General features: G+C 34.8%; 1 protein-coding gene across 4 annotated transcripts in view; it reads right to left on the reverse strand.

Annotated features, from left to right (window-relative positions):
• Nucleotides 1–26,424, reverse strand: part of ARAP2 (ArfGAP with RhoGAP domain, ankyrin repeat and PH domain 2) — a 169,265-nt gene that overhangs the window by 48,088 nt on the left and 94,753 nt on the right. For 3 of the 4 annotated variants that reach the window (XM_037530434.2, XM_037530435.2, XM_037530432.2), the window contains exons 21-26: nucleotides 15,488–15,651; nucleotides 11,564–11,776; nucleotides 7,359–7,464; nucleotides 5,919–6,066; nucleotides 4,393–4,461; nucleotides 1,788–1,862 (exon numbers count right to left, since the gene is read on the reverse strand). In XM_037530434.2, coding sequence (XP_037386331.1) covers nucleotides 1,788–1,862; nucleotides 4,393–4,461; nucleotides 5,919–6,066; nucleotides 7,359–7,464; nucleotides 11,564–11,776; nucleotides 15,488–15,651 — 775 coding nt within the window. The remainder of the gene's footprint in view (nucleotides 1–1,787; nucleotides 1,863–4,392; nucleotides 4,462–5,918; nucleotides 6,067–7,358; nucleotides 7,465–11,563; nucleotides 11,777–15,487; nucleotides 15,652–26,424) is intronic. The other variant, XM_054688391.1, reaches the window with a different exon arrangement.

Raw genomic sequence — 26,424 nt, forward strand, 5'->3', positions numbered from 1 at the left:
ACTGAGCAGCAAGTGTTCCAGGTTGAAACAGGATCTCTACTCCTTGTCCTGGGGAGACCAAAGGATGCTCTTAGGACACCCAGAACTCACAAAGCCCCTTCAGAAATTATTGCTCTAAGAAATGTACGAGTAAGTCTAATGAACACCAGGTTTGGAATATGATAATTTATGTTTGCACTCTTGTCTAAATGCTTTTAATATCCGTATAAACTTGGGGCATCACCTGCCACTCCTAACTCCTTGGGATGAAGTAAAATTGTCAGCAGAGATCAATAACGGGTTTTACAATATGTTAAGCATTAAATAAATGGTGGATATTATTTTAGTACTTTTTGTTATGTTTTTAAAGAGAAGCTAGAGCCACTGTAGGTGAAACTGGAGAGTCTTATTGAAATACATTAAAAATAAATAAGAATTGTGCTCAACTGTAGTAACTTCTGTTATGGTTTCCTTATTAAAATAGGATTAAAATGTGCTACCTAAAGTGTTTATGTGCAGGTGGTGTTAAGTCACATGCTATGGATACCTCTTCTAGCATGAATGATGGCCTCATGCTGATTAATCTGCACTACACCTCATGTCCCCTGTGATCACACCTCACCCATTCATTCTAAGATACGTGAAGTCAAGTGAAAGACAAGGAAAAGCTAGGCCTCCCTCGTGGCACAAGAGGTAAAGACACAGCATTGTGAAGTTATCCGCACCCACTACAGTACAAGTTTGATCCCCATACAGGGAGGTGACCCACATGAATGCAGCAGACCTCTCCTATCTCGCCCGCAGCTCCACTGAGCAGTGTATTTCAGTACATCTGCCTGTTCTGTTCTCTACTCAGGCTCTGGTGAACCCTCTCACTCCCCACATCTCTGGCTTGCACCCCAGCTCCTGTATGATAAATAACTAAATCTTTAAAAAAAAAGACAACAAAAGCCTATGGTGATAGTATGTGGTAGTATGTCAGTCCCATGTTCTAAGAAAGGTGACGAGAGCCATAGAAGCGTAACACATAATCACCAAAAATTATATTTTATTTATATATAAATAAAAATTATATGTTTATATAACTAAAGCCCAGAAAAAGCCAAAATTTAGAATGTTTAATTTTATGTTTAAAAAAGATAAGGGGTGAGCAATGAATTTCTACTTTTACATAAAAGAATGCCCAGCCATCTCACAGTGAAGGTAGACTAAGTAGGAATCAAAATATCACTGTTACTCTCCCAAAGGCAGGATAGGTGCTGAACATGGTGGCATGAGAAGGATCTTTTTGATTCAGAACAACTGACTAATAAAGAAAGCATTATCTAGTATTCAAGTAAATTGGAAGATTGGAAACTAAAGTCTGAAGATCCTGGTGGAAGATTAATAACAACGGTGCTAATAGTATTGATTATTCATAAACATTGATGTGATAAGCAACTTGCTAAGTGTTTATTATGCATCTTGCTAAGTTCAATGCAGTAATACAAGGATTAAAATTTTTCTGCCTTTTATAGATTAGAAGATTGAAGCTCAGACAGAGTATATTAACTTGCCCAATGTTAAGAAGCCAGCAAGAGGAGTATTTGAGCTCAGGATATTTTCCACAAGAGACCGACTGAAAATCCTTACTATAATCCTTACTATAATCTCCATCGCATGATATATTCCCTTCCCAAATAACTAAAACATGGTATGAGATTGTCAATCCTGTCAACATTCATGGTTTGAAGTGGATATATAAAATAAAATGCAAGAAACGAAAAATTCAAGATATGGAAATGAATGCTTCCATTTTTGAGACTTACCCGGATTATAATGCTACAGTCAGGTTCCTTCCTTTCCACGTAAACTTCTATCAATAAATCTCCAGCCTGGGAAACCTAAGGACAGATGTGAGGACAGAAAATGTAACTATAGTACAGGAACACACATAGAGCATTTGAGACAGTGAGAAAATTCTTGCCTTATTTCTAAATATGTTTTAAAAAGGAAAATAGTTCTATCTCCCTGTTAACAGAGTGATAACATTCATTTTCCAGATATGGTTAAGGACAAGGACTTTATACAAATACTAAAATCAGCAACAATAATCACAATTCAATTTTTAATTTCTTATTCAATAGTTTTGTGTTCTCAAATACACTTAACATCCTTACTGAGACAATGAATTTGGCTACAGTGGAAATATGCCAAATGTACCAACAGAAGTTGTAAGTCTTAGCACGTGTCTGTTAACAGGATAAACAAGTGAGGAGGGAAATGAGCCATATGCGGCTCCGTCTTGAGTGATTATGTGGGCACACTACTAATAATAAACAGGGAAAATAGGTCTTGCTAAATTTCAAAGAGATAGTATGTCCAAAAACAGAAATTTTAGGATAAATTAGGTAAGAGCTATATTAAAACTAATAATAAAATATATTTATCAAGGGGAAAAAAAAAAGTAAAGTCATAGAATAAGGTGAATGATAAAGATATGTTTTTATCAAGGATTAAATACTATGTTATTTAGGAAAACATACTAAGTGAAAAAGAGAAGACAGAAAACAAAAACATAAGATATCACTACACGGACTGACAGTATAATGTAGAAAAGATTAATAAAGAATATTAAAAAAAAAATGAAGGGTACTTTGAGTGGCTTTTTTTTCCCAGAAATTTTCTGAAGCTAGGTAACTCAGAAATAATATCTATCATCCCCTTTTTTTAACTGATCATAATGGGGGAACAATCATCCTGAAGTTAAATTTATCTCAGAATAAAATCTGATGAACAAATTTGTGGAGAAAACATTAAAAATGTACTTTAAAGAAGCATTCATATTCTGGCACTATTATTTTGGTACTATAGATTTAGAAAAGCTTGTTTTCAACTTTTCTTCCAGTTTTGATTCTATACAAAAATTCCAGGGAAGAAAAGATATAGTTGACATTTTTACTTTTCACTATATTTACATAAACAACTAAGAAAAATACATTTTGAAAATTAAAAAAGCAAACACAAAGAACTCATAGAATAATGAAGCCAAAGACCAGAGTAGCTAAGAAATTCAAACAGGGATATGACATAGAGACTGTCAAAGAAAAAAAAAAAAAATCCAGAGGAGACATTTGAAAGGATTAGGATAAAAACTCCAGAAAAAGAACAGACTTTTTAAAACTCTTCTACTTTTCTTTCTACTCTATTTCATAGACAATTCTTAGTTTTACTTATATTTAATTAGAAAGCATTCATATCACATTTCTTTATTGTAATATGAATATAAAAGATTAAAATGCAGAAATTCATATTTCATCTAATGACACTATAGCTAATACCACCAAAGATTATTCTTTGGGCTCACACAATCCTTTATTTCATAACCATAACTCTCCATAAGAGAATTGAAAATGAGCCATATATTTAGAGAGATGTCCTCTGGGGGCGGCTTTCATTGCTTTGGGTCCAAATGGAGAAAATGCCTCCTTAGGTAATTAACCTTATAATATTAGGACTTAGGGATTTAGGCACTTGGTTGGGAGCCTTTCCTCACCTCCTTCATATGAAATGATAGTCCTGGAGATTGTTCTAACAAGAATGACATGAACTTAGAGTTTGACTATTAATGACTGGCTTCAATTTCTGAGTGTTTTATGTATGCGTGTGCGTGTGTGCGTGTGTGTGTGCGTTTTAATCAAATATCATTATAGTACATCCTTGTGAACAATACAGGCTTTCTTCAACTATTTGCCTTGGTACCTTGAATCCCCTACAATTCCTAGTTATTAGAAAAGGATAAAAGACCCACTTTAAGAAAATTTAAAGAATGTTCATCAAAATGGGTAAGTACCCTGAAAGGATGTAGTGAAACAAGTACACAAATGCAATATAACATGACTGAGGAAAACATGGAAAGATCGAGAAAAGCCAAGTACGACATAAGTCACCATAGGTTACAAAGGTCACATCAGAATCATACCCACTAAGCAGTCACCCAAGAGCATGCAGAGCAGAAGCATGTAAAAGCATGTATTTTCAAGATCATAATGGAAAGAATCACTAAGAAGTCTGAATTTTTAATTTATTCTAGTATTTCTTTGGCTTTAAATGCTTCCTTTGAAATCCATTGACATTTTCAACTGTGCTTTTAAAAATGAAAATTGATTTCATAATTGTTTTGTAAGATTAAATCTGATTTCTTCTGTTATTTTGAAAATTTTATATGAACATACTTCGACATTTTGCTGATCTGCCTCATGCAGAATTATACAACCATTTTATCTAGGTTCTTTTCCCCCATTACTTTTAGTTTGCTTCAAAGAGGAACTTGAAAAATAAACACAAACATCTTTCTTTACTTACAATGGAAGTATTTTTGTTATTTTTTTGTTTTGTTTTTAATTCTTTGGAGATCTAACTATTTCTACTCACTTGGGTGTCTTTCCACTTGGTAATAAAGCTATTTTCTATGTCCATTTGTTTGACTTGGTCTTCTTTAACCTGTTTAAAATATAATTCGGGATATTCTAATAAAATACCAGGAGTGATGATACTCATCCTCACATAACTCTTCAGGAATTTAAAGACCAACAAGTTAAAATAAATGTTAATGGCCATCTTAATCAGCACAGGCCCATGAGGTAGGGTAGAAACAAAGCCAATCAGATACAGCCTCATCAAGCTCAGAACATTCTATGATGATTCCACATCAGGCTGCAGATTCCACCAATGGAATCCCTATTGCTAAGGCAATTTAATAAGCAAAGGGGCTGATGAATGGTTTGGTAAGAGCTAATAATCTGAGAGATAAGACTTTTTTCTCAAACTGAAATGTTCATTAAATAGTTATGAAATTTCTACCACTTAAAATTGGATTTAACAAAAGTATGAATATAGTTATTAATGTAACGATACAAAAATAGGAAAGAGAGCATGTAAAGCCACACATTATTTTTGTCTAATAATTTCACTTTTCAGCATCAGAATTATAGCAAAGAAGCTGCTTTTGATCAAAAACAGTGGACACATAGAAGGAAATAAAGGAGATCGAAGAGCAAAGAAACTCCAACAACTGAGGAGTCCATTCCATTCTTACATAGATTAAAATAAAACTGTGTTATTTTATTCTATTAAAATCAACCTTGTTTTCCTTTGCAAGGAATCTTGTGATCAGTTATTATAAGAATGGAGGAACTATTTGATTTCATCTGCTATATTCATTGCCAAGTAAGAGTAGCATTATCTCACCCCATTTCATGGAAGGCTCCATAAAAGTTTAAAGGGTAAAACTGAGCCAGAAGGAGTTGACTAACAGATGCTGAGCCTTTGACTTAGATCCTCTCTGTTCCTTCCATATTCAAATCCTGGGCTTATTTCCTCTATTTTTTTTTTTTCCCTTTGGACTAAGAAATCATTCCTATTCTTAGTTTTCTATGATACATGAAAATATTAATTTCCATCATTGTAAACTTAAAAGTCAAATAATTAGAACAGAGATGACTCAGTAAAAACCAAACAATATTTCACATTTTTTCCAATTTGGGGCACAATTAAAAGAAAACAGTGTAATGCTTTCAATTACAGAATTTAACAGGCTGGTGTTTTATTATCAAATTTGTGAAAAACATAATTTCACACCTCTAAGTAGACATACTTAATGCATACACATAATGAAAAGAAAAAAAACATAAAAACACTATACTATATAAATAGAAATATTCTGTCCAACAGACACCAGATGGTAGAAAAAAGCTTTAAAAGCAGTCATGCTTAACTGAATGTCTATAGCTTAAAAAGCTAATTGAATCTTAAAAATTTAAGATCATATAACTATCTTTTATTTTCTGTATTTTTAAATACTCACAAAGTCTTAAATAAAAACATGCTAAATATATATTTATGTTTGCAAACAGTGACATTAAAACTATTTTAGCAGGGCCAGAATATAAAATATTTACCTCAAATATTTCAACATAATTATTTATTAAGTCCTCAATGACATTCACTTCTTCACTAGTTTGTCCCTTGGTTTGAAATAAACAGGATGAGAAAACCAAGGCCAAGTTATGGGCAGTCATGTGATTGATTTCTGCGCATTTCTGAACCCTGTTGGAGAAAAGCATAGCTCATTACAAGACACTTCTTTTTGGATATTTCCAAGAATCATAAGTTATAATACTTATCATTTTTTAAACATGTATACCTCTCAATCAAAGATCTGATATTAAGGGTGCAGTGGTAATTTAAATAATTTTACTTTTATAATTTCCACTTTGATATGTGTGCAGTATAGTTATACCACCTGAAAGGGGTGGTCCTATACCTTTAAACACTAATAACAATGTAAACCAATGAGACCGCATTAAAAAATAAATTTCCTGGGCCTCCCCCGGTGGCGCAGGTGGTTGAGCGCAGTGCTGTGAAGCTGTCCGCAGCCTCTGCAGCACCGGTTTAATCCCGGCCGGCCAGCAAGGGTCCCACATGGTGCAGTAGAACTCTCCTGTCTCACCCGCTGCTCCCTGCAGCAGTGTATTTCAGTCTGCCTGTTCTGTTCCCCACTCTGTCTCTGGTGAATATTCTCACCCTCCCGCACATCTGGCCTGTACCCCAGTTCTTTTATGTGCGAATAAATAAATATTTAAAAAAATAATAAATAAATTTCCTCACTGATCAACAGTCTGATACCAAGATATTAGGGTCAAATACGATATCAACTAATAGGGCCTCCCCTGGTGGCAAAGCAGCTGAGCGCTGGGCTGTGAAGCTGCCTGCAGCCTCTGTAGCGCTGGTTTGATCCCCGGCCACCGGCGAGGGTCCCACATGGCACGCAGACCTCTCCTGCCACGTCCACTGTTCCCCTCAGCAGTGTATTTCATCAGTCTGCCTGTTCTGTTCCCACATCTGGCTCTGGTGAATTCTTTCACCCTCCCACGCTTCTGACTGTACCCAGTGCTTGTATAAATAAATAAGTCAAAAAAAAAAATCAACTAACAATAAATAGTAAGAGTTTATAGTAAGTACACCAAAAGGAAAAAACTGTACTCACAGATTCCTGCTATAATTCAGGAGTCTGTACTTTCTTCAGTTTTTCAATTTCCTTCTTAAATGAGCTTTAAAGTTCTTACCTATGCTATGGATTTATTTTAGGATGCCTTAAGTGACTATACCTAGTATAGTTAAGAAATTTTCTAGTGCTATTTATCTAAATATGTCCTCATTACAAAGAGAACTGCTAAAACGATAGTTTAATGGGCATTTCATTTTGAAATTGTTCCTGAGATATGGTGAAATACTCATTGTTCCATGTGGAAGGTTAGTAGAAGTCCTTTCATTAAAGAAATAATGACTTACAGAGAGCCATCTTTGAAATACCTAGGAAAGTTCATGAATGCACCCACCTGTAAAGGTGTTCAATTATAGCTGCCAACGTTGCTCGGTTGACCCCAGGAAGAGTCCGTATAAATGCGCCATACTTTTTAATTCTTTCCTTTTCATCTTGGGTATCTGATGATAAAAAAAAAAAAAATTCTTAGTACTATTCAAAATTGTATTTCACTAACTGAAACAATCGAGTTTCAATGGAAAAACATTCAAACTACCATAATCCTGTAAAATTATTTATTTATATCAACATTTCATAGCTAAATACAACAGTTCTTAATCTTGTAGTTTTTAAAAATGAATTTTAAAAACCCAGAGTTTTATTTCATCTTCTATTTTATAGATTACTGAACTTCCCCTAACAGGGATATACCCAACTCAAAAAGAAGTATACATTGAAGAAGTAAGTCAAACTAACTTGAACTCTGCCTATGAAAACATTTCACTATTTGGTAAGGTTTTATTATCTTTGACAAAGACTTTTTTCCCTTGTAAAATCTCCCCCAAATTATGAATCTTCCCAGAATTATGAAGTGTTCGTTATCCTGAAGATTTAGATAAAGGGCATTAACCAATCTTAGCACCTTCAATTTTTTGGAAAAGATAAGGGAACAATGGAAGAAGACATGTGCAGACCTTAATAACTCTGACAGACTACAAAGTGGACCTCAGCCTTTGTCATGGATATAATGTGGCTAGTTACAGAAAGTAGAATGAGAAGGTATTACCCTCCACTTTACTAATTCCAACAAATCAGTATTTAAACTACAGACACCAGGTCCCAAAGTTGAAGACTCTAAAAAAAAGTGTAGTGGTGGTTTGGTCTCACATATTACTAACGCATGGGGAAAATAAAAGCTCATTCTTCAAATAACTGTGCTGATTTAGTAAAAGGAATTACATTTACATATTCCCTCTCAATTCCCAAAAACCTTTGGAAACAAGAATTTTTTTATTCTCTGCTTGGCCTTGCCTAAGACTCACAATAATGAGTCTTTAAAGACTCACAATAATGAGTCTTTAAAAGTGCAACAGCTTTTAAATGGTATTATGATCCCTGATGAGGGAGGAAACTGTGATGAATTTTTGAATAACCTCGGATTCTAAGTTGAAACTAACTTTCCATTCCGTTGTGTCTTCTATTTCTTTTAACAGTGCCCTATAGTCTTCTCTGTATAAGTGCTTCACCTTCTTTGTTAGGTTTACTCCTGGGTATTTAACTTTTTGAGGTGTAGTTCTGTGCTGATTTAGTCTACATATGACATCTAAACGGTGACCATGGCAATACTGACTTAAGTACACTAGTAGATGACTTTCTAAACACAAGAGAAAAACACACCCAAATTCTATTGAGAAAATACACTGGAAGTGAATTAAGAATTGCCTATCATCAGGCCTCCCTGCTGGAGCAAGGGGTTAAGCACCACACTATGAAGCAATCCACAGCCTCTACAGCATGAGTTAGATCCCTGGCTGGCCAGGGAGCAACCCACATGGCACAACAGACCTCTCCTGACTTGCCCGCTGCTCCACTCAACAGTGTACTTCGGTCAATCTGCCTGTTCTGTTCCCCACTCTGTCTCTGGTGAATCCTCTCACCCCACCCCCTACCCCCCCGAAGCCTCTGGTCTGTACTCGAGCTCTTGTATGCATAAATAAATCTTTAAAAAAAAAAAAGAATTGCCTATCATCTCTGCTGTAATTCACACATTAATTCTTATGTCCTCCAACTAAAACTGTAGGGGTAACTTTATTAATTCAATAAAATTTAATTAATATTATTACACTCATAACAAGAAGTCATGCTAGTATATTTTCACAAATATTTTAAAAATGAAATAGATAATATTTACAAAATAAAACTTACACAATTCAAAAGTAAGCAAGAAGACTGTGGGTGAATAATGTTTCCTTTAAGTAGTTTCCGTCAAATATAAAATAAAATGAATTTAAAATCCAGACAATTTAATTGTGTTCTCAGAAGAACAGATCATATATCATATAAATAGGCAGTGTGCCATTGTATAGCATTATTTGCCTCAGGTGTCCAAGACCCAAGAGAACTTCCTTTTCAGGTCAACCTGAAAAGGAACCAAAACCAGAGTATTTTGGTTTATCTTTGTCAGATCCAACAGAAACACTTCTGTCAGGTCAGGGTGAACTACAGAAAATCTAAAGGTAAAGACCATTAAGGCTTTTTGACCCAGTATTCAAAGTCACCTCCCCATAAATTCTTAAAGAATTCATAAACCAGTAAACAATGAACACATTCCTCTTTTCAATGTCACTTTTCCCCACTATATGTGATGACAACAGTGAAGATGACTTGTCAGTGAATTTGACAACTCTGGCAAAAAAAAAAAAAAAAAAAAAAAGTGAGAGATTTTTGATAACCAATTTTACAACAAACTGTAAGTCTGTATAAAATAGATAGACCACGGGTTCTTGAATAACACCATTTCCTTTAAGTAGTTTCCTACGCTAAGGTCAAAAAAACAAAAACAAACAAACAAAAAAAACAAAAAACAAATCCCAGCTGACTTTAAAGATTAGTTTGAGGACTACCTTTCTTGGGGGATACCTCATTTCATTTAACATTGCAGTCTCCGAGAACTTAACCATGATGTTACCTGAGGGTTTACTGTATGTTAAACAGTGTACCATAACTTCATAGTTACAAATTATAATAAAAACATCTTTAAAAAATGAAATTGGCAAGATAATTGGGCTTAAAGAGATATATTATCTAATTTCATATTTTATATACCATAAAGTTTACATTTAATAATTTCTGTGATTAGAGCTAAATCTAGTGATTTGGGAAATACCAAAAGACTTCTAAATTAGTTAAATTGTGAAAAAGTTGTATTTTAAAAACAATATTACTTTCTTGGGATAATTTTTCAAACTGAAGATTTTTTATCCCATCACTTCAAAATTAATTCCTACAAATGTCATAGTTTATTACAGATTAAACAAATAATTTCCACAAAAAACTACCATCAGAGTAATAATGTATATTCAAAATCAAAGGTAATTTTCAAAAGAGATCTTGAAACAGATGGAACATACAAGAAATATATTAGTAAATTATGATATAGTTCAAAGATAAATTGAAAAAATAAAAATCATTGTGAAAATAAATACATATAGGAAATCCTGTGGTTTATTTGTCAATAATATACATACATATGAATTACAGGTGTGGAGATATAGACAAGTATAGAGCTAGATTACAAGATAATATATAAAACTGAAAATAGCACTAGTTGAAACATGAGATTTTTAAAGACAATATTGCTCCCCTCAACAGTGCACTTAAAGACAATATTTATATTTAAAAGTACTTATTGTTAGGCTTCTATAAGAGGAGTTGTTCTGAATTAATATATGTAAATATATGTTTTAGTGAAAACAAATTAACCCAGTGACATAATAAACTAATTTTCTAAGATAGGTTCTTTCTTAAATAGGTTCTCTTACAGAGTAGCAAAGCTTTGTTAATTTATTAGACAATCTAGGGAAAATGAAGAAAGAGTGGGGTGAGGAATATAATAATGTAACTCTAAAAAAGAATAAATGATACAGGAAAGACAAAAGAGTCATGAAAATCTTCAAAAACTAATCTTGCATTAAAACTTTCATGTTACTTTTAATGAGGAATTAACAGCATACATGGGCTTGACTGTTAATACTTCCCAAGTTGAAGAAAAGAAAGCACTAAGAAAACTGAAACTAAGTGTATGAAACACTCCTTAGGGCCTCCCTGGTGGCCTAGCGGTTAAGTCTCACTGCTATAACCACTATGGGCTGAGCTACAGCCTGAGTTCGATCCAAGTCCAGGGAGCTACCCACATACAGCACAGTAGGCCTCTCCTGTCTTGCCCACTATTCCCCTCAGGAGTGTATTTCAGTTAATATGCCTGTTCTGCCCCCACTCTGTATATAGTGAATCCTCTCACCACACCCCTCTCACCTCTGGCCTACACCCCAGTTCTACAAAACAAAACAAAACAAAAAAAATACAATACTTAGCAAAGATAACTATAAATTTATTTTAAAGTTGATATAAACAACTATTAATATTTGCACAATTTCTGTTCTGAGCCTTTATGAACAGTGTTTCTTTCAATTAAAATATCTGAATATCAAGTATTTTTAAAAATCTAGGTATCAAATTAGAAGGCAACATTTATAGTATGTGCTCTATCACAGGTATTACCTAAAGCAGAGATCCAGTACGGGTAGAGCTCCTTGGTAAGAAGTGCATCATCAATGTCAGACAGGAAACTTTTCAACACACCAGTAACATCTTCAAGCTGATGTTTGCCAGCCCTCAACTTAAAGCTTCTTGCATCCTTTTTGAAATTCTCCAAGAGTTCACGAATGTGTATAGGATCACCATTCTTTTGATAAATATATTTGCAGCCTAAACCTTTGTTTAAAAAAAAAAAAGGTTATATGAACAATGTCCGAAACCAAAATCCACTATAAGTATTAAAATTAGAATTTTCATTAAAATTTTTAATTAAAATAATTAAAAATCTTTCTGTTGTAATGATAAGCATTAAGAAATAAACATGACAACAATGGACATAAACATGCAGGTGAGGGAAAACTTTTTTCATTTAATTTTGGTATTTAAAATATAAACCTGTTGAATAAACTATTCCATCCTCAGCTTTTATCAAGGTGCTGGTCAGTCCACCTGGTTCTTCACAGAATTTTTTTTTAAATGCTATGTTACCACCAGTGTCCTATCTTCACTTTGCCTCACAAAACACAAACATGATTCCAGATTCATTAATGAAAATGAGCCTCTCTGGAACAAATTTGCACAGCCCCTTTGCCTTCACAGCTATGTTCTAATTTCTGTCTTATTCCACCTTCACTTTCTTCCTGATAATGGATTCATCAGATGCTCCATTGGAAGTAAGCTGTAGTAGGGGACAATAGGAGGAAGAGTAGTGATGATGATGGCAATGGTGAAGAGACACCAAAATCCTCCATTATCTTCTTCCTATATTAATTCTTTTCACTGCCTCACATGCCTGTTAATCTTCTCACCACACAAACTTGTATGTCTGCCGGATTTTAACTCTACTGGGTCCATCTTCCTCACTTAAACTGCAGATTTGACACTCCAAATTAATCCGTGTCAAATTAAAATCACACAACTTTCATGACACTGTATCTCACATTTTCCCCTTCCTCTATAGTTAATCTTTCAGACTTCTATTTCTTTTGCTTATCTAGTGTTTGTTGTTGATTCTAGGAATCCATCTTTAATTCTCTTCTCCAACCCCCTACAAAATTTTCTAAGAAAACTCATCAAATTTCATTGTTTCAACCAAATCATATACATTTTCACCCAGATTTCAATTTCTAACATTTCGAACACACTCACATATACTTTACTGTGAATATGCCATATATACACATCACTCACTCTCTCTCTCTCTCTCTCTCTCTCTCTCTCTCTCTCACACACACACACACACACACACAAACACACACACACCCTTACACACATATAAAGACAATTAAAAATAACCTGAGAGGGATTAACCTCTGCCCTATTCACCACCTAACCTCCCAGTCCCTACATCTTCATTTTGTTCCCCTAGTTCAATATATGGTGCTGCCATATCCCCAGTTCTTTTCATCTGTGAATTTCTTCTCTCTAATACATCATAAAGCAACACTATGTTACAGAAGTTGACCTTGCTCTCAAAACATTCTGCTTCTCTCCATTCCACAAGCTAATATTTTGTGTACTCATTTATCACACAATTTCCTAGTCTCCTGCCCCTCTTCCTGTGCAGTAGACCAGTCTCTCTGGAAAAGGACAACAACATGATCCTATAATCACTAGGATAATTTTAAATTCATATCAAATCTTCACTGCTATACATGCTGGTAACATTGCGGTGTTCCTCATATTCTGTTCTTCAAAAAATACCCTAGTCCAGGTATTTACCCAAAGGACACAGAAACATCAATTCCAAAGAGCACCTGCACCCCTATGTTTATAGCAGCACTGTTTACAATAGCTAAGCTTTGGAAACAACCCAAATGCCCAAAAGTAGATGACTGGATCAAGAAGATGTGGTACATATATACCATGGAATATTACTCAGCATTCAAAAAAGATAAACACATGCAATTTGCAGCAACATGGATGGCGCTGGAAGGGATCATGCTCAGCGAAATAAGCCAAAAAGAAAAAGAAAAATACCGGATGGTCTCACTCATAGCAGGAATCTAGAAAACTTAAATAAGGGACCAGGAAAATGAATATAAGAAAGTGAAAATCAAAATCAACAAAAAACTATGAACCAGAGACACTTTTTGGGGGTGGGGGGCGGGAGGGGAAGGATTGGGGTCAGAATGGGGCGTTTGCAATTGTATGGGGGAATATAAAAATAAAATTTAAGATTAAAAAAAAAAAATACCCTAGTCCTTTGTTGGCATATTACTTTAATATGCAAGGTAATTTACCTTGAACTAGAGTTACAAACTAGTTATATGAAATTTAGTTGAAAACAATCTAGTGTTAGTGATTTTGAATTCAAATAAACACCACAAAGAAACTTCTGATTTCCCTAGAGAAACATTAAATTGAATACACTGGAACTAGTCAAGTTATTTTAATCATTTGTCAGCTTAAGAGAGACTCCATGACACTAGGAAATTAACATGATGTGAAATTTTCCATTGAGGGTATGCTCTTCCTAAGACATAATATATGTGCAATTTATTTATACCTGTAAAATGCAAGTGCAATAAATTGCACTAATAAATGAAGTGCATTTCATTATAATTCATTTCATTACAAATGATTAATAAATGAAGATGGCAACCATCTCCTTCCCCATTTTTAAATAGACAGGTGGTTATAAGAAAAAAATAAACATACTATCATAGAAAGGAATTTCATAGAACAATGCCCACAGTGTGACTTTGCACATTACTTACAATAGGTTTTTAATTCAAACACATTGATTCTGAATATTAATAATTTCACAGGTACTATATATAAAATAAGAGATAAAATGGTATTCTTCTCAGAATAGATCAATGTGTACATATTATACATTTAACGTATAAAAAATATTTTCTTCAAAGCTTTAGTTATTTATGGAATTTGGTTTCCTGTTAGTTTATTGTCAGTTCTCATACTGGAACACATGGTTCATGGCTTTGTCTTTAAGTTTTTATTCCTACTATTGTATTTCCATGACCAATGTCAGTGACTGGCACACAACTGGCAATCAGTAAGTAATAATGACCTAATGTCACTGCAACTCACTCACTGATTTATACCTGCTTTTCAAATTACAAACACTCAAAGATACTTATAGTAGAATAAAAAAAGTTTATACAGCATTCCCAAATACTAGATCATTCATTTTAATTTTTTCCACAATTATAAGTTAAATCAATGCCATTTACCTACAGATTAAGGTACAGAACCTTTTTAGATTAAAAATGCAGTTAAGAAATTTCTACCTGTTAAAGTATTAGGGAAATATGTAACAGAAAGAAGGAAATTGAGGAAGCCATAGTAATCTGAAAATAAACATGAGGAATAAAGTTCTTTTCAGGTCTATCTATAATGCTAACATAACATATTAAATTCAAATGAAGGTGAACAAACTGTTTTTTTCCTATGCATAAAGTTATCTCTTGGAATTAAGCCCAAACTATTAAAATTACTATGTCCTTAATATACACATGTAAGCACTCTGAACAAGATACACTTACAAATACTATACACATATGTCAATAAACAGTAAACTCTCCGGCATATTGCCTGAGAATTTACCTCTCTAATAAGATGCTTGGGTAGCACACTACATTCTTCTAGATTTTATTCTAGGCTTATAACCTCTGGAAAATATAATCTTTAATCTAATACTAATATACATCTTACAATATAGAGTCTTTCACTATGATACTTAAAATCGGCATGCCAGAAAAGAAAGGAGTGACATTTTGCTGAACAGAAAGTATGCTTTTATTTTTCACTGATGTACTTACAAATATAAAGGTCTCTAATGCAGGCCCATGGATGGACCACTTAAAAACTGTAGGAATGATATTATGAGTTCTGGGGGTTGAATAAAAGCCCTGTAATACTTACCATACTGTGTAACAAATGCTATACAGCTGTTCACGATAATGGGCACGTCATTTTTGCTGAGCTGCTGATCTTGTAATGCATTACCATCTGTACCTGCTGCTTTTTCAATTGCAGTATGCCAGACTGTGAAATCCAACTTGGTATGCCCATGGATGTATAATGCTCTGTAAAGTTTTAAAAAGCATTTCAAATTATAATTTTGTTTTTTTATAAAAAATATTTCTAGACAGATTATCCTTAAATCCATATAAATGCAATATTGTCTCACCCATTGGAAGAAGACACTTCCTTTACCCTCCCACTAACTTCTACTTCATTTGCCTCAATAGTCAAGTTTCTCCACAGAATAGAGGAAGTCTGCTGTGTTTCTGTTCTCTTCTTTCACTCTTCACCCTCCGTCAACAGTGACTTTTAATGGATATTTGTAAATGTATTTTTCAAGACTAGAACTGTTGATGATTTCATTTCTTAAAAAAAGGGAAAATACATCCTCCAATTTGGCTTTTGTAACTTAATTCTTCATGGCTTTTTCCCTGTCTTACTGGTTACTCAGTCTGTTTCCCAAGCTTACAACTACTTTCTGAAAATGCAATTTGTCCTCAATGTTTTTATATAAACTCCAAAGACTATCAAGGGATGTCACTCAGACCAAGGCTTCAGCCCCAGCATGTAACTTGGTAACACCCAATCCCCATCTCCAGATTATAACTTTCTCTGATCAATCAGATCTTCCTGTGATCAAAAAGCAACAGCAAAAAGAGAGTCAGAAATGCAATCACTTTCAGAACTCAAATTCTGGCTCTGCACTCACTTCCTTTGTGACCTAGTACAAATTAACAACCTTGTTTGGGTCTCGGTTTCATTATTGTCAAAATGAGGATCGTAATTAATATTACCTTTTTACTCAAGAGATGTAATATCAATCACTAACAAGCCGTTATACCAACTGATACTTTTTGATGTCTTTATCATAATGTGCCACATGTATGTCAAATACTTCTTCATCGTTATACTACACTGCTCCTGACACTATGACTATTTATTTATCCTACCAGAAATTTTGGATTAACTATCAGTTGGTACCTCTCTCCAATCATCACCACTTGGATTTAGTGTCAGTATTTTTTGACTGTAGTTCCCAGGAACTACACCGGTGTCATTCCAACCTTGCTTATTCAGGTCTCCATAATGCGTATACTGAGGCCACTAAAAACCCCTCCTAAACGAAGCTCCTTCCCAATTCTCTACCTCGCTAATTCCTAATTCCTCAGGGGTGTCAGAATGAACATTCTGAAACGTGAAGCTAATGACATTACTTCCTGATCATTGTCTTTTTGTAGGTCTGGAGTTTTTAAGATCTAAATGCCTTCATTAACTGACCCATATTTTTTCCCTCCAACTTTGCCATTCTTTTACATGAAAAACAGAGACAGACAAATATACATAAACCAATTTATTCTCCATGTCTTTGTAATAAATATTTTCTGTTCTCTAGCTACTCCACTGATTCCTCTCCCAAAGGTATATACACTCTGCAAGAAAATCCCTGACACTCTGTCCCTGATCTCCCTCCTATGCTCAGTTCTTAAGCAATGTACCTTCTTACTGCTGAACAGCTGTTTTGCCCTATCAACTGTTGTCAGCGTCCCAGCTGCTAGACTCCAAACTCTACAGACAAGCAAAGACAGCTTTCCAGCATCTCAGTGGACTGGTACAGTATTCGTGGGTGCATAATAGCTCTAAATTCCAATAATTAGATATAAATATGATTTGAAACATAAGTTAATCACTGATACATTTCAAGTTTATTTATACCATAGTAAAATTAATCTTAATTTCAGATGTTCAGACAGCTACCTTGGATTCAACCCAAAGACATGAGCTGAAGGAGCTCTGTTTGATTATTTGGGGAAAGGGGAGGATTGTTCATGTTCTGCATTGCTGATTATTCATTGGTCCTAAGGTTAAAAGAAAATCAAAGTCGGGCCTCCCCTGGTGGCGCAGAGTTTGAGAGCTGGGTTGCGAAGCTGCCTGCAGCCTCTGCAGTGCCGGTTCGATCCCAGGCCAACGGAGAGGGTCCCACATGGCGCGCAGACCTCTCCTGCCACCCGCTGCTCCCCTCAGCAGTGTATTTCATCAGTCTGCCTGTTCTGTTCTCTGCTCTGGCTCTGGTGAATTCTCTCATCCTCCCGTGCTTCTGACTGTACCCAGTGCTTATATAAATAAAGTAATTAATTAAAAAAATAGTTATAAAAAAAAAAGAAAATCAAAGTCCACCTATCTTTCCTTTGATGTCCCTTACTGAAATATTCTGGAGGAGGACAATGCTACCAGCACCTCACTGCACTCACTTCTAACATCTTCTGAACTTCCTTTAACTACGACTTTTCCCCTGACATTTCTGCCTGTAATCTTCATCTCCTACTTTCTGACATTTTTACCTACATGCTTTATCTTCCACGCCATCACTACAGCCTTGACCTACAGGTTTTGCAATTTTCTTTTTGAAGAATTCTGACACTTGCTCTAATACTCGTGACATACTTTAGCCTTTTCGTCTATATTACATCGTCCTTAGCTCAAAAGCATTCTATTTCAAAGTATATTTGTCTAAATGAAACTCTGTATTCAGGTAATTTCCCTGAGAAATACCAAGCCCCTAAATGATACAAACAATCAAAACTCACATCTTTGCTACATTCAGGAGGTTAGGTGAAGAGAAAATTTTACCTTTTTTTTGGATTCTTACAAACTTTTTTTATAACCTGGTAATTAGGCTCTAACTTATCTTTGAAACTGCTTGTAAACAAAAAGGTATAATGGGTATTTCAGCAAGAAGAGAAAAATCCAAAATCCAAGACCCTCCTACAATACCAATATAATCCTGCCATTAACTGAGCATTTCAAACTTCAAATTTACTTTCTAGTCAAAAGAAATCCTGTGATGACAAGTTATAGGTCTCCTGTGAACTAGTGAGGAATAGAACAAATAATGACAAGTTAACTCTTGAGTCAACTTGTCAAAGACTGAATCCTAAAATATATCATCTGGCACAGAAAATGTTTGACATTTAATAGCATCAGTTCAACAACCTTCCTCTTTGATGCTTATCCAAACTCTGTGCACATTAAATAAAGCATCAAAAGAATTTTCAACACACATATTGGCCAACCTTGAAATTTCAAGTATTATCAACTAATATCAAATGACTTTACAGTACTAATAAATATTCTAAAAACCATTCATTTACAGATTAAAATTTGAAAAATTATTTTGATAAACTCTTAAATATAGAGAAATGAACTACAATCCATCCCCCAAGCATAAATTTTAAAGGGTACTTCAAAAGTCATGTAAAGAAGCATTCCAGTGTCCTACAATCTGGAAAGTTCCTAAGACCAAGTTCCAGGACCAACAAAAACAATTTTCTCAAAACTGCAATATAAAAACCACAAAGTATAGACCGCCATATTTGAGGCTAGTCTACTGACTAAAACCAGAAGTATTGTCACAAGAGATGGAATCAAAAAATTTCACTGGATAAAAAATAAAATTTACATAAACTAGAATATGCTAAACACAAATAAAAAGCAAATAGCACACTTTCACATATTTCATTCTTACAGTATAAGTCAGCATTTGTTTGGCCAAAAATATTTTGCTTTTATTTCTGAAAGATATTTTTTGCTGAACAGAGTATTTTAGGTTAATAGCAGCTGGTTGATTTTGTTTTTCGGGTTTCCTCCCCCCATCACTTAAAAAGATATTACATTATCTTCTAGCTGACATGATTTCTGATGCGACAATCTCATCTTTATTCTCTATATTTAACATGGCTTAATTTGTCTCTGGTAATTTAATTTTTTTTCCCTCATTAACTTTTTTTTTTTAAACTTTTTTTTTTTAATAGAGGCATGTTTATTTATTTATTTGTTTGTTTATACATGCACTGGGTACAGTCAGAAGCGCGGGAGGGTGAGAGAATTCACCAGAGCCAGAGCGGGGAGCAGAGCAGGCAGAAGGACCGAAGTACACTGCTGAGGGGAGCAGCGGGCGGCAGGAGAGGTCTGCGCGCCATGTGGGACCCGCCTCCGGTGGCCGGGGAGCAGCCGGGGATCGAACCGGCGCCGCAGAGGCCGCGGGCAGCTTCGCAACCCAGCGCTCAACCGCTGCGCCACCGGGGAGGCCCTCTCATTAACTTGTTTCCCTCACTCAACTTTTTGGAATCTGGCTGTGTCTTAATGTGGTTTCCCTTTACCATGTTGACAAGTGCACCTAAGTAACAGTTTTTATCAAATTCTGGTAATACTTGGCCACAATTCTTCAACTAAATACTTTTTAGTCCATTTTTTTCTTCTCTCATTTGGGATTCTAATGACACCTACATGACAATGTTAGATATTATCCCACAGATCACTAAAGATCTGTTGATATTTAGTTTTTATACCCCATGCTTAAGTTTTGGGAGTTTCTATTGTCATGTCTTTAAGTCGCTGACTTTTTTTAGGTACAGTCTATTCTATATGAGCCCATCCAGTGAAATTTTCTTTCAGAAAATGTATTCTTTAGTTTTAGAAATTCTATTTTTCATACAACCATTTTTTTCATTATGTTTGTGTTTTCCATTACATCTTTGAAATTTTTAAATTATTTAAAATTCACTGTATAGCATCTTTGCTAATTCCAATATCTTTCTTATTTCTGAGTTTGTTTCTATTATATGACTGACAGTTTTTTCACATGACTAGGACTTTTCACATGGTGAGTGTCATCATTGTGTTACCATTTCTTAGAGATTATTGATGTTTATTTTGGCATCCTTTGCCCGTTTGATTGCCAGTCAAGTAAATTATTTATGGAAAAGCTGATTCTTTAGAGGCTTGTTTTGAAATTTAATAAGGTGAAAATAGAGCAGCCTTGACTCTAGGACTGTTTTAGATTTAACTCTCTAGTTTTACCTTTTTGGGGTCTTTATGAATGTCCTGTGTATTTAATGACCTGGAATATCAACACACCAAACCCATCTAAACTCTAAGAATTTTCTCACAACAGCATGGGGCTGATTTCTGACTGGGCTTCTGGCATTTCACCCTATGAACATACAGTTTGGTATGGAACCAAAGAAGGAAGGGAGCACCTATGAAGATTTCTGAAATGTTTTCTACCTAGCTTCCTCTGCTCTGATACTCTGCCCTGAAAATTTTAGTTTCCACATGTCCCCAAACTCCTGTCTCTACCTCTTCAACTTAGCAAAGCCACCTCATTCTTCTTGGGACTCCCCATATTCCCTTTCCATGGACTGAAACATATCTACGCATATTAATTCAAGGCAATATTAAGCCCTTCTTCATTTTTTGTCCTTCTTCCATGATCCCAAACCTAGAATGCCTAAAATTAGCATGTTTCATAAACTTTGCCCAGTTTTCTAATTGTTATAAGTGGGAGGGGGGCATACTCCATGTCAGTGACAGTAACCCCATTATCTACAGATGACATGTTCCAATGCTCTCAGTAGGTGCCTGAAATCTCAGATTCTACCAAATCCTATTTGATAAGAACTGTTTTTTCTTGTAAGTGCCTATCTGAAATAAAGTTTAATTTGTAAATTTGGTACAGTGACTAAAAAAAAAAAGAATGATAGAAATATACTGTAAAAAAAGGTTAGGTAAATGGATTCTTTTTCTCTCTCAAAACATCTTTTATGTAATATTTTTCCACCATGGCTAACTTCAAATAACTGAAATCCGAGGAAGCAAAGCTTATATAGGGTGGACTATACTTCTTCATGGCCAAAAATGGGGTTCTAGTAAATTTTATTTAGTCTTCACATCCACAAATCACCATCATTTTACTTTATAAAGATACAGTATTTTCCCCACACCTTCAGATAAAAAAAACTGTTTTGTGGAATTTTAGTCAGAAACAAGCAATTATTAAGAAAATCTACAAGATGTAGAGACTGTGTCACAGGAGTAATGTAGAAGATACTATTTTAAATAGTTTATTTCTTCTGAAGCCAGCAGTTCAGTAAAAACTATTAAGGTACTTAATTCCCCAAGAAAAGCAAAGGCTTCAGTATTCTAATCTCATATCTATACACTATTTAGCAACCCCCTCATGGAAGGGGAGAAACAGCTCTATTTGGGCTGGGCTTAAAAGCTTGAGTGGTGTTCCACTGGCTTCAGAATGAACCTAAATCCCATTTTTAAGAATATTTTTTGAGGTTTTAAAATAAATAACATTTTACATAGAAATAAACTGTATGTATATAAGTACATATACATACATGCATATATATTCTTTCCAGAGAAAGTCAAGCTATTAATTAAATTTAACTGATACTAAAAAGGAAGCTATCAATCTGTATTTCCAGACCCAGGTAGCTATGCTTCCTCAAGAACTCAAAGGTCATCAGGAACTGAAGTTGCTCCCTTGGCCATCCTATTTCTCTGAACCTATTGTTTTCTCAGATTGCTTATTTTTTCCACTTAATTGTACCTTGGATTTCAGACACAGTTACTTTTATATGTATGTTTAATCACCCTGATCCCATTTATATAGAGAGCTTCTCATTTTTTTTTCACATTATATCTCATTTATCTGCCCAGAAACATTCACTCCAATTGTTCAAAGTGCTTTGACTAAAATAAATTTCTCAAGCAAGTAATATATACTTTAAAATCCATCGTTTGTTAAATAATCATACATTCCATTTGTTGCAATTCTCTTCAACAAAAGTCACTTTATAAGTATGAAGACTCCCTTTCTTTTTCCAAAATATGTGGGGGTGGTCTGAGAAGAGAAAATCTTGTTTGCCTTGACAACATTCAGATTAAAACAGCTCTATGAATTAAATCATCAGAAAGTTACAAAAGCAGTCAAGCTGATATTGTGGGCAATTGGCTACTGTTTTATTTGCAATTACACGCACAATTTAGAAACCACTTTAAGATAATTCACCCTCCAGAGTATTGCTAACATGTCAGCTACTATAAAACAGTAGTCAAGGAGGGAAAAACAAACATCACATATAGTAAGTTGATGTGAAATAAGAATCTTAAATTTAGGGTTTTGATCTCCCAAATTGAGAAAAGTAGCCTGTTCGATAATTGTGGGACATATTGATAGTGTTGTTAGCTCCATTATGTCTGGAATTTGCAATTAAAATTGAAAGCAACCAATCTGGGAACCTTCAAGTGCATTACGCTTCACTCCAGGTTAACTAGGAAATATTTTTTTAAGCCTGTATTTTCTGTTTCTCAGAACATAGCTGAGTTATTCATATTGTATTTGTTACAACTAATGACCTTTCAATGAAAGCTTAGTAAGAAGTGTCTTTGACAAAAGGGCGTGAAGCTATAAAGGTAAGGATGGTGAGCACAGTAATTTATCAGAAAGAGATACACAGGGAATGTGGCTAAAGTGCAAAAATAGTTTTCAAACTTTAAGAAAAAGATGTTGTAATCTAGTGAACATTTCAGTCAAAGTGGATACCTACCCTGTCCAGGAAAATGCCTCTGACCTTGTGATTCAGAACATTCACTGACTAACGATAGAAATTCAAAAAACACACAAAGAAGTCCTATGGCATAAAAAAAGCACAGACTCTAAATCCCAATAATTGCATCAAAGAGCACGCCAGAAACCTTAAGTATAATCAAGAAAGCTTTATTTTCCAAAATAGTAATTTTTAAAGTATACAAAGACTACACATTAAAACGACACCATCTGGAACACCTTCTGTTTAGAGCTTTTTAGAGCAAAAATGCTCTGTGTGTGGAAAATATTATTGCAATATTTTTCTGTCTAAAGGCACTCCTGCTATCCTTATAGAGAAAATTATCAAGATGATTAAAATATACATATCTAAAGAGCAACACTATATTCAGTGAATGATTATCAATGTTTTAACTTTTTTCAGGTGGGGGGGGTCTTTTTCCTCTTTGCCATTAAAACATTAACATATTTTAGCATTTTCATTAAAAGATAAGAACAAGGAAAAATGTAAAATTAATTTATTAAATGTATTTATAATTTGTAATTCTAGTTCAAGCTATTATTAGCCCAAAAATAAAGGTTAAAAATTAGAGTTGGCTGGTTTCTCTCTCTTTCAATTGTTCACACAATCTCTATATGCCATCAACATGAATAACTGGAAGTTTTATTTCCTAAAGCCACAATTTTATCTCCATTGACAAGTCTAATACAATCTGCTTTAGCTTGTAGTCATTATTTCCCAAAGGACTAATAGATCAAAAGAGATATGAAAACCAGAGCATGCACTGAAAATTCTCTTACTTTGACATGGTATTAAAACAGCTTTTAAACAATTATATCTATAATTAACCAGATTTTTTTTTTCCTTTAGTACTGGGAGAGAAGTACATATCCCCCATTTTGATAAATCATTAATAAACTCTGTCATAAGTTGAGGAGTCATCCTTCTGTCCTAATTCATTAAGCAATTGAAAGCCATCAGACTGGTGTCTGTCTCAACATCCCATCACCAGATCAAGACAGCTACCAACATCCAATACCATCTTTTAAGTCCTCTTTCTCTTACAAGTGAAGACCTTGCTCTCTCGTTGTTCTGACTCATACACATTAAATCTCCCCCTGTGCCTCCTTCCCATAACAATTTTAAACTTGTGCAAGTTCAAACCATATCAAAAAAACTGCACACATATTCCCTTCCAGGGTCAAACCCTTTCTAAACCACTATTCTTATTTACCTCCAGACACCCTTGACTACTATCCTCACCAGCTGTTACAATTGTCTGTTCCCAAGTTTAATCTATTCTAGTTTTCTGTCTATCAATTCTGCTTTCCTCAAAGTCACAGATGGAATCTGCACCATTCATCCAAGGAGCATCTGTCTTTCTCAGACCCATACCCTTGATAGCACTGGACATTTTTGAGACTTTCATCCTTATTGAAATGCTCTCTTCTGGGCTTTGTGATTATCCCATAATGGCAATCTTTGTTCTTTCATAAAAATACCTTCAACATAACTTGTTAATAACACACATAAACTTTGAGATAATTATAAAAATGGGATAAGCAATTTTAACTTATTTTTGATTTTCACTACTTTTCAACCATTCCATGAACTAAGATTAACTTCTGATTCCTATTATCCCAGAGATTGTCAAGATGTTTTTAAGTTATGGAACATTTGTTTTTTCATTTCTCGCGTTAGTGTGGGTATGTAGCTACATGCAATAAGTATTAAATGGACACTTAGCAAATTGAACAACTCTAATCCATGTTTGCTACATTTTAATTTAAAATCTACACACCACTGACAAAATCCTTCATAAACCAAAAATGATAGAAAAATGAATTGACTATAGTAATCTGATAAATAAAAGAAAAAATAAACACAACATATTCAATTAGCCACTTGCTTATTTACTTATTTAAAACATAAACTCATGAACTAAGATACCAAGTCAGCATTGTTGACCATTTCTTCCTGCCATAGAAGAAGCAGGCAGCAGAGAGATTATAAATAGAAATAGATGATAGTAAAAACTGCATTTGTGCTAGTACTACCTACACATATACTACCTTGTTATTTCTGAACATATAATTAACAGCACCCTGATAGCAGAGTGAAATAATTTAGCACCAAGAATTAGAATTTAAAGTGTCAATAACTACAATAATCACAGAAATAAGTAAAAAATACAAAATCCTAATTACACCTGTACATTAACAATAACACTCATGATATAAGTATCTAATCAGCAATATGCTGGATGTCTAGCATTATTGATGTCCTCCTCTGGGAGTCACAGAAAAGACAGGTTCAGGTAACCACTTAAAATCATTATCCTTGTCCTTAGCAAGAAAATCACCTGAGGGAAGTTTGATTTTTTACTTTTATATTACTGTGTATGTGTGTGTCATATTGTATATTTATGGCAAATGATCTTTTTTTCTGGTACAACTGAAAATTCCGAATCCATATAAATATGAGATTATAAAACAAATGACAAGAAACAAGAAAAACAATTTGTTCAAGGGACTATGCCGGGGCCTCCCCGGTGGCGCAGCAGTTGAGCACTGGGTTGTGAAGGTAACCGTAGCCTCTGCAGTGCCGGTTCGATCCCCAGCCGCCGGGCGAGGGTCCCACATGGCTGCAGACCTCTCCTGCCGCCTGCTGCTCCCCTCAGCAGTGTACGTAGGTCCTTCTGCCTGCTCTGCTCCCCATTCTGGCTCTGGTGAATTCTCTCACCCACCCACACTTCTGACTGTACCCAGTGCTTGTATAAATAAATAAATAAATCTTTAAAAAAATAAAAAAGAGACTATACCTCTGTAATTGTGATTAGGACCCTAGCTGCTCCTTCCCAAGCTCTCTTGTGAGATCATCCATCTCTTCCTGACCACTAAATATCGGTGACCCCAAGATACAACCTTAAATCTCTACCTATACTTTCTGTAGGTGAACCTGTCCAGTTCTTTGGCTAAAAAACATCTATATAGTAATGATTCTCAACTCTGTATCTCTAACTATAGCAGATTTGTATATTCAAATACCTGCTCACCATAGCTAGTATGCTATGAAATAAATATCTCAAAGTTATCACTACCAAAATCAAGTTCTTTTTTTTTTTTTAAAGATTTATTTATTTATTTATACAAGCACTGGGTACAGTCAGAAGCACGGGAGGGTGAGAGAATTCACCAGAGCCAGAGTGGGGAACAGAACAGGCAGACCAGCGAAATACACTGCTGAGGGGAGCAGGGGGCGGCAGGAGAGGTCTGCGCACCATGGACCCTCGCCGGTGGGTGGCCGGGGATCAAACCGGCGCTGCAGAGGCTTCAGGCAGCTTCGCAGCCCAGCACTCAACCGTTGAGCCATCAAGGGAGGCCCCAAAATCAAGTTCTTGATCATTACCCTAAACTTACTGATAGCCTCCATCTACTC

Source organism: Talpa occidentalis, unplaced genomic scaffold (assembly GCF_014898055.3).
Source record: "Talpa occidentalis isolate TD23 unplaced genomic scaffold, MPIMG_talOcc4v2.1 talOcc4.6, whole genome shotgun sequence".
In the NCBI taxonomy this organism is placed as follows: domain Eukaryota; kingdom Metazoa; phylum Chordata; class Mammalia; order Eulipotyphla; family Talpidae; genus Talpa; species Talpa occidentalis.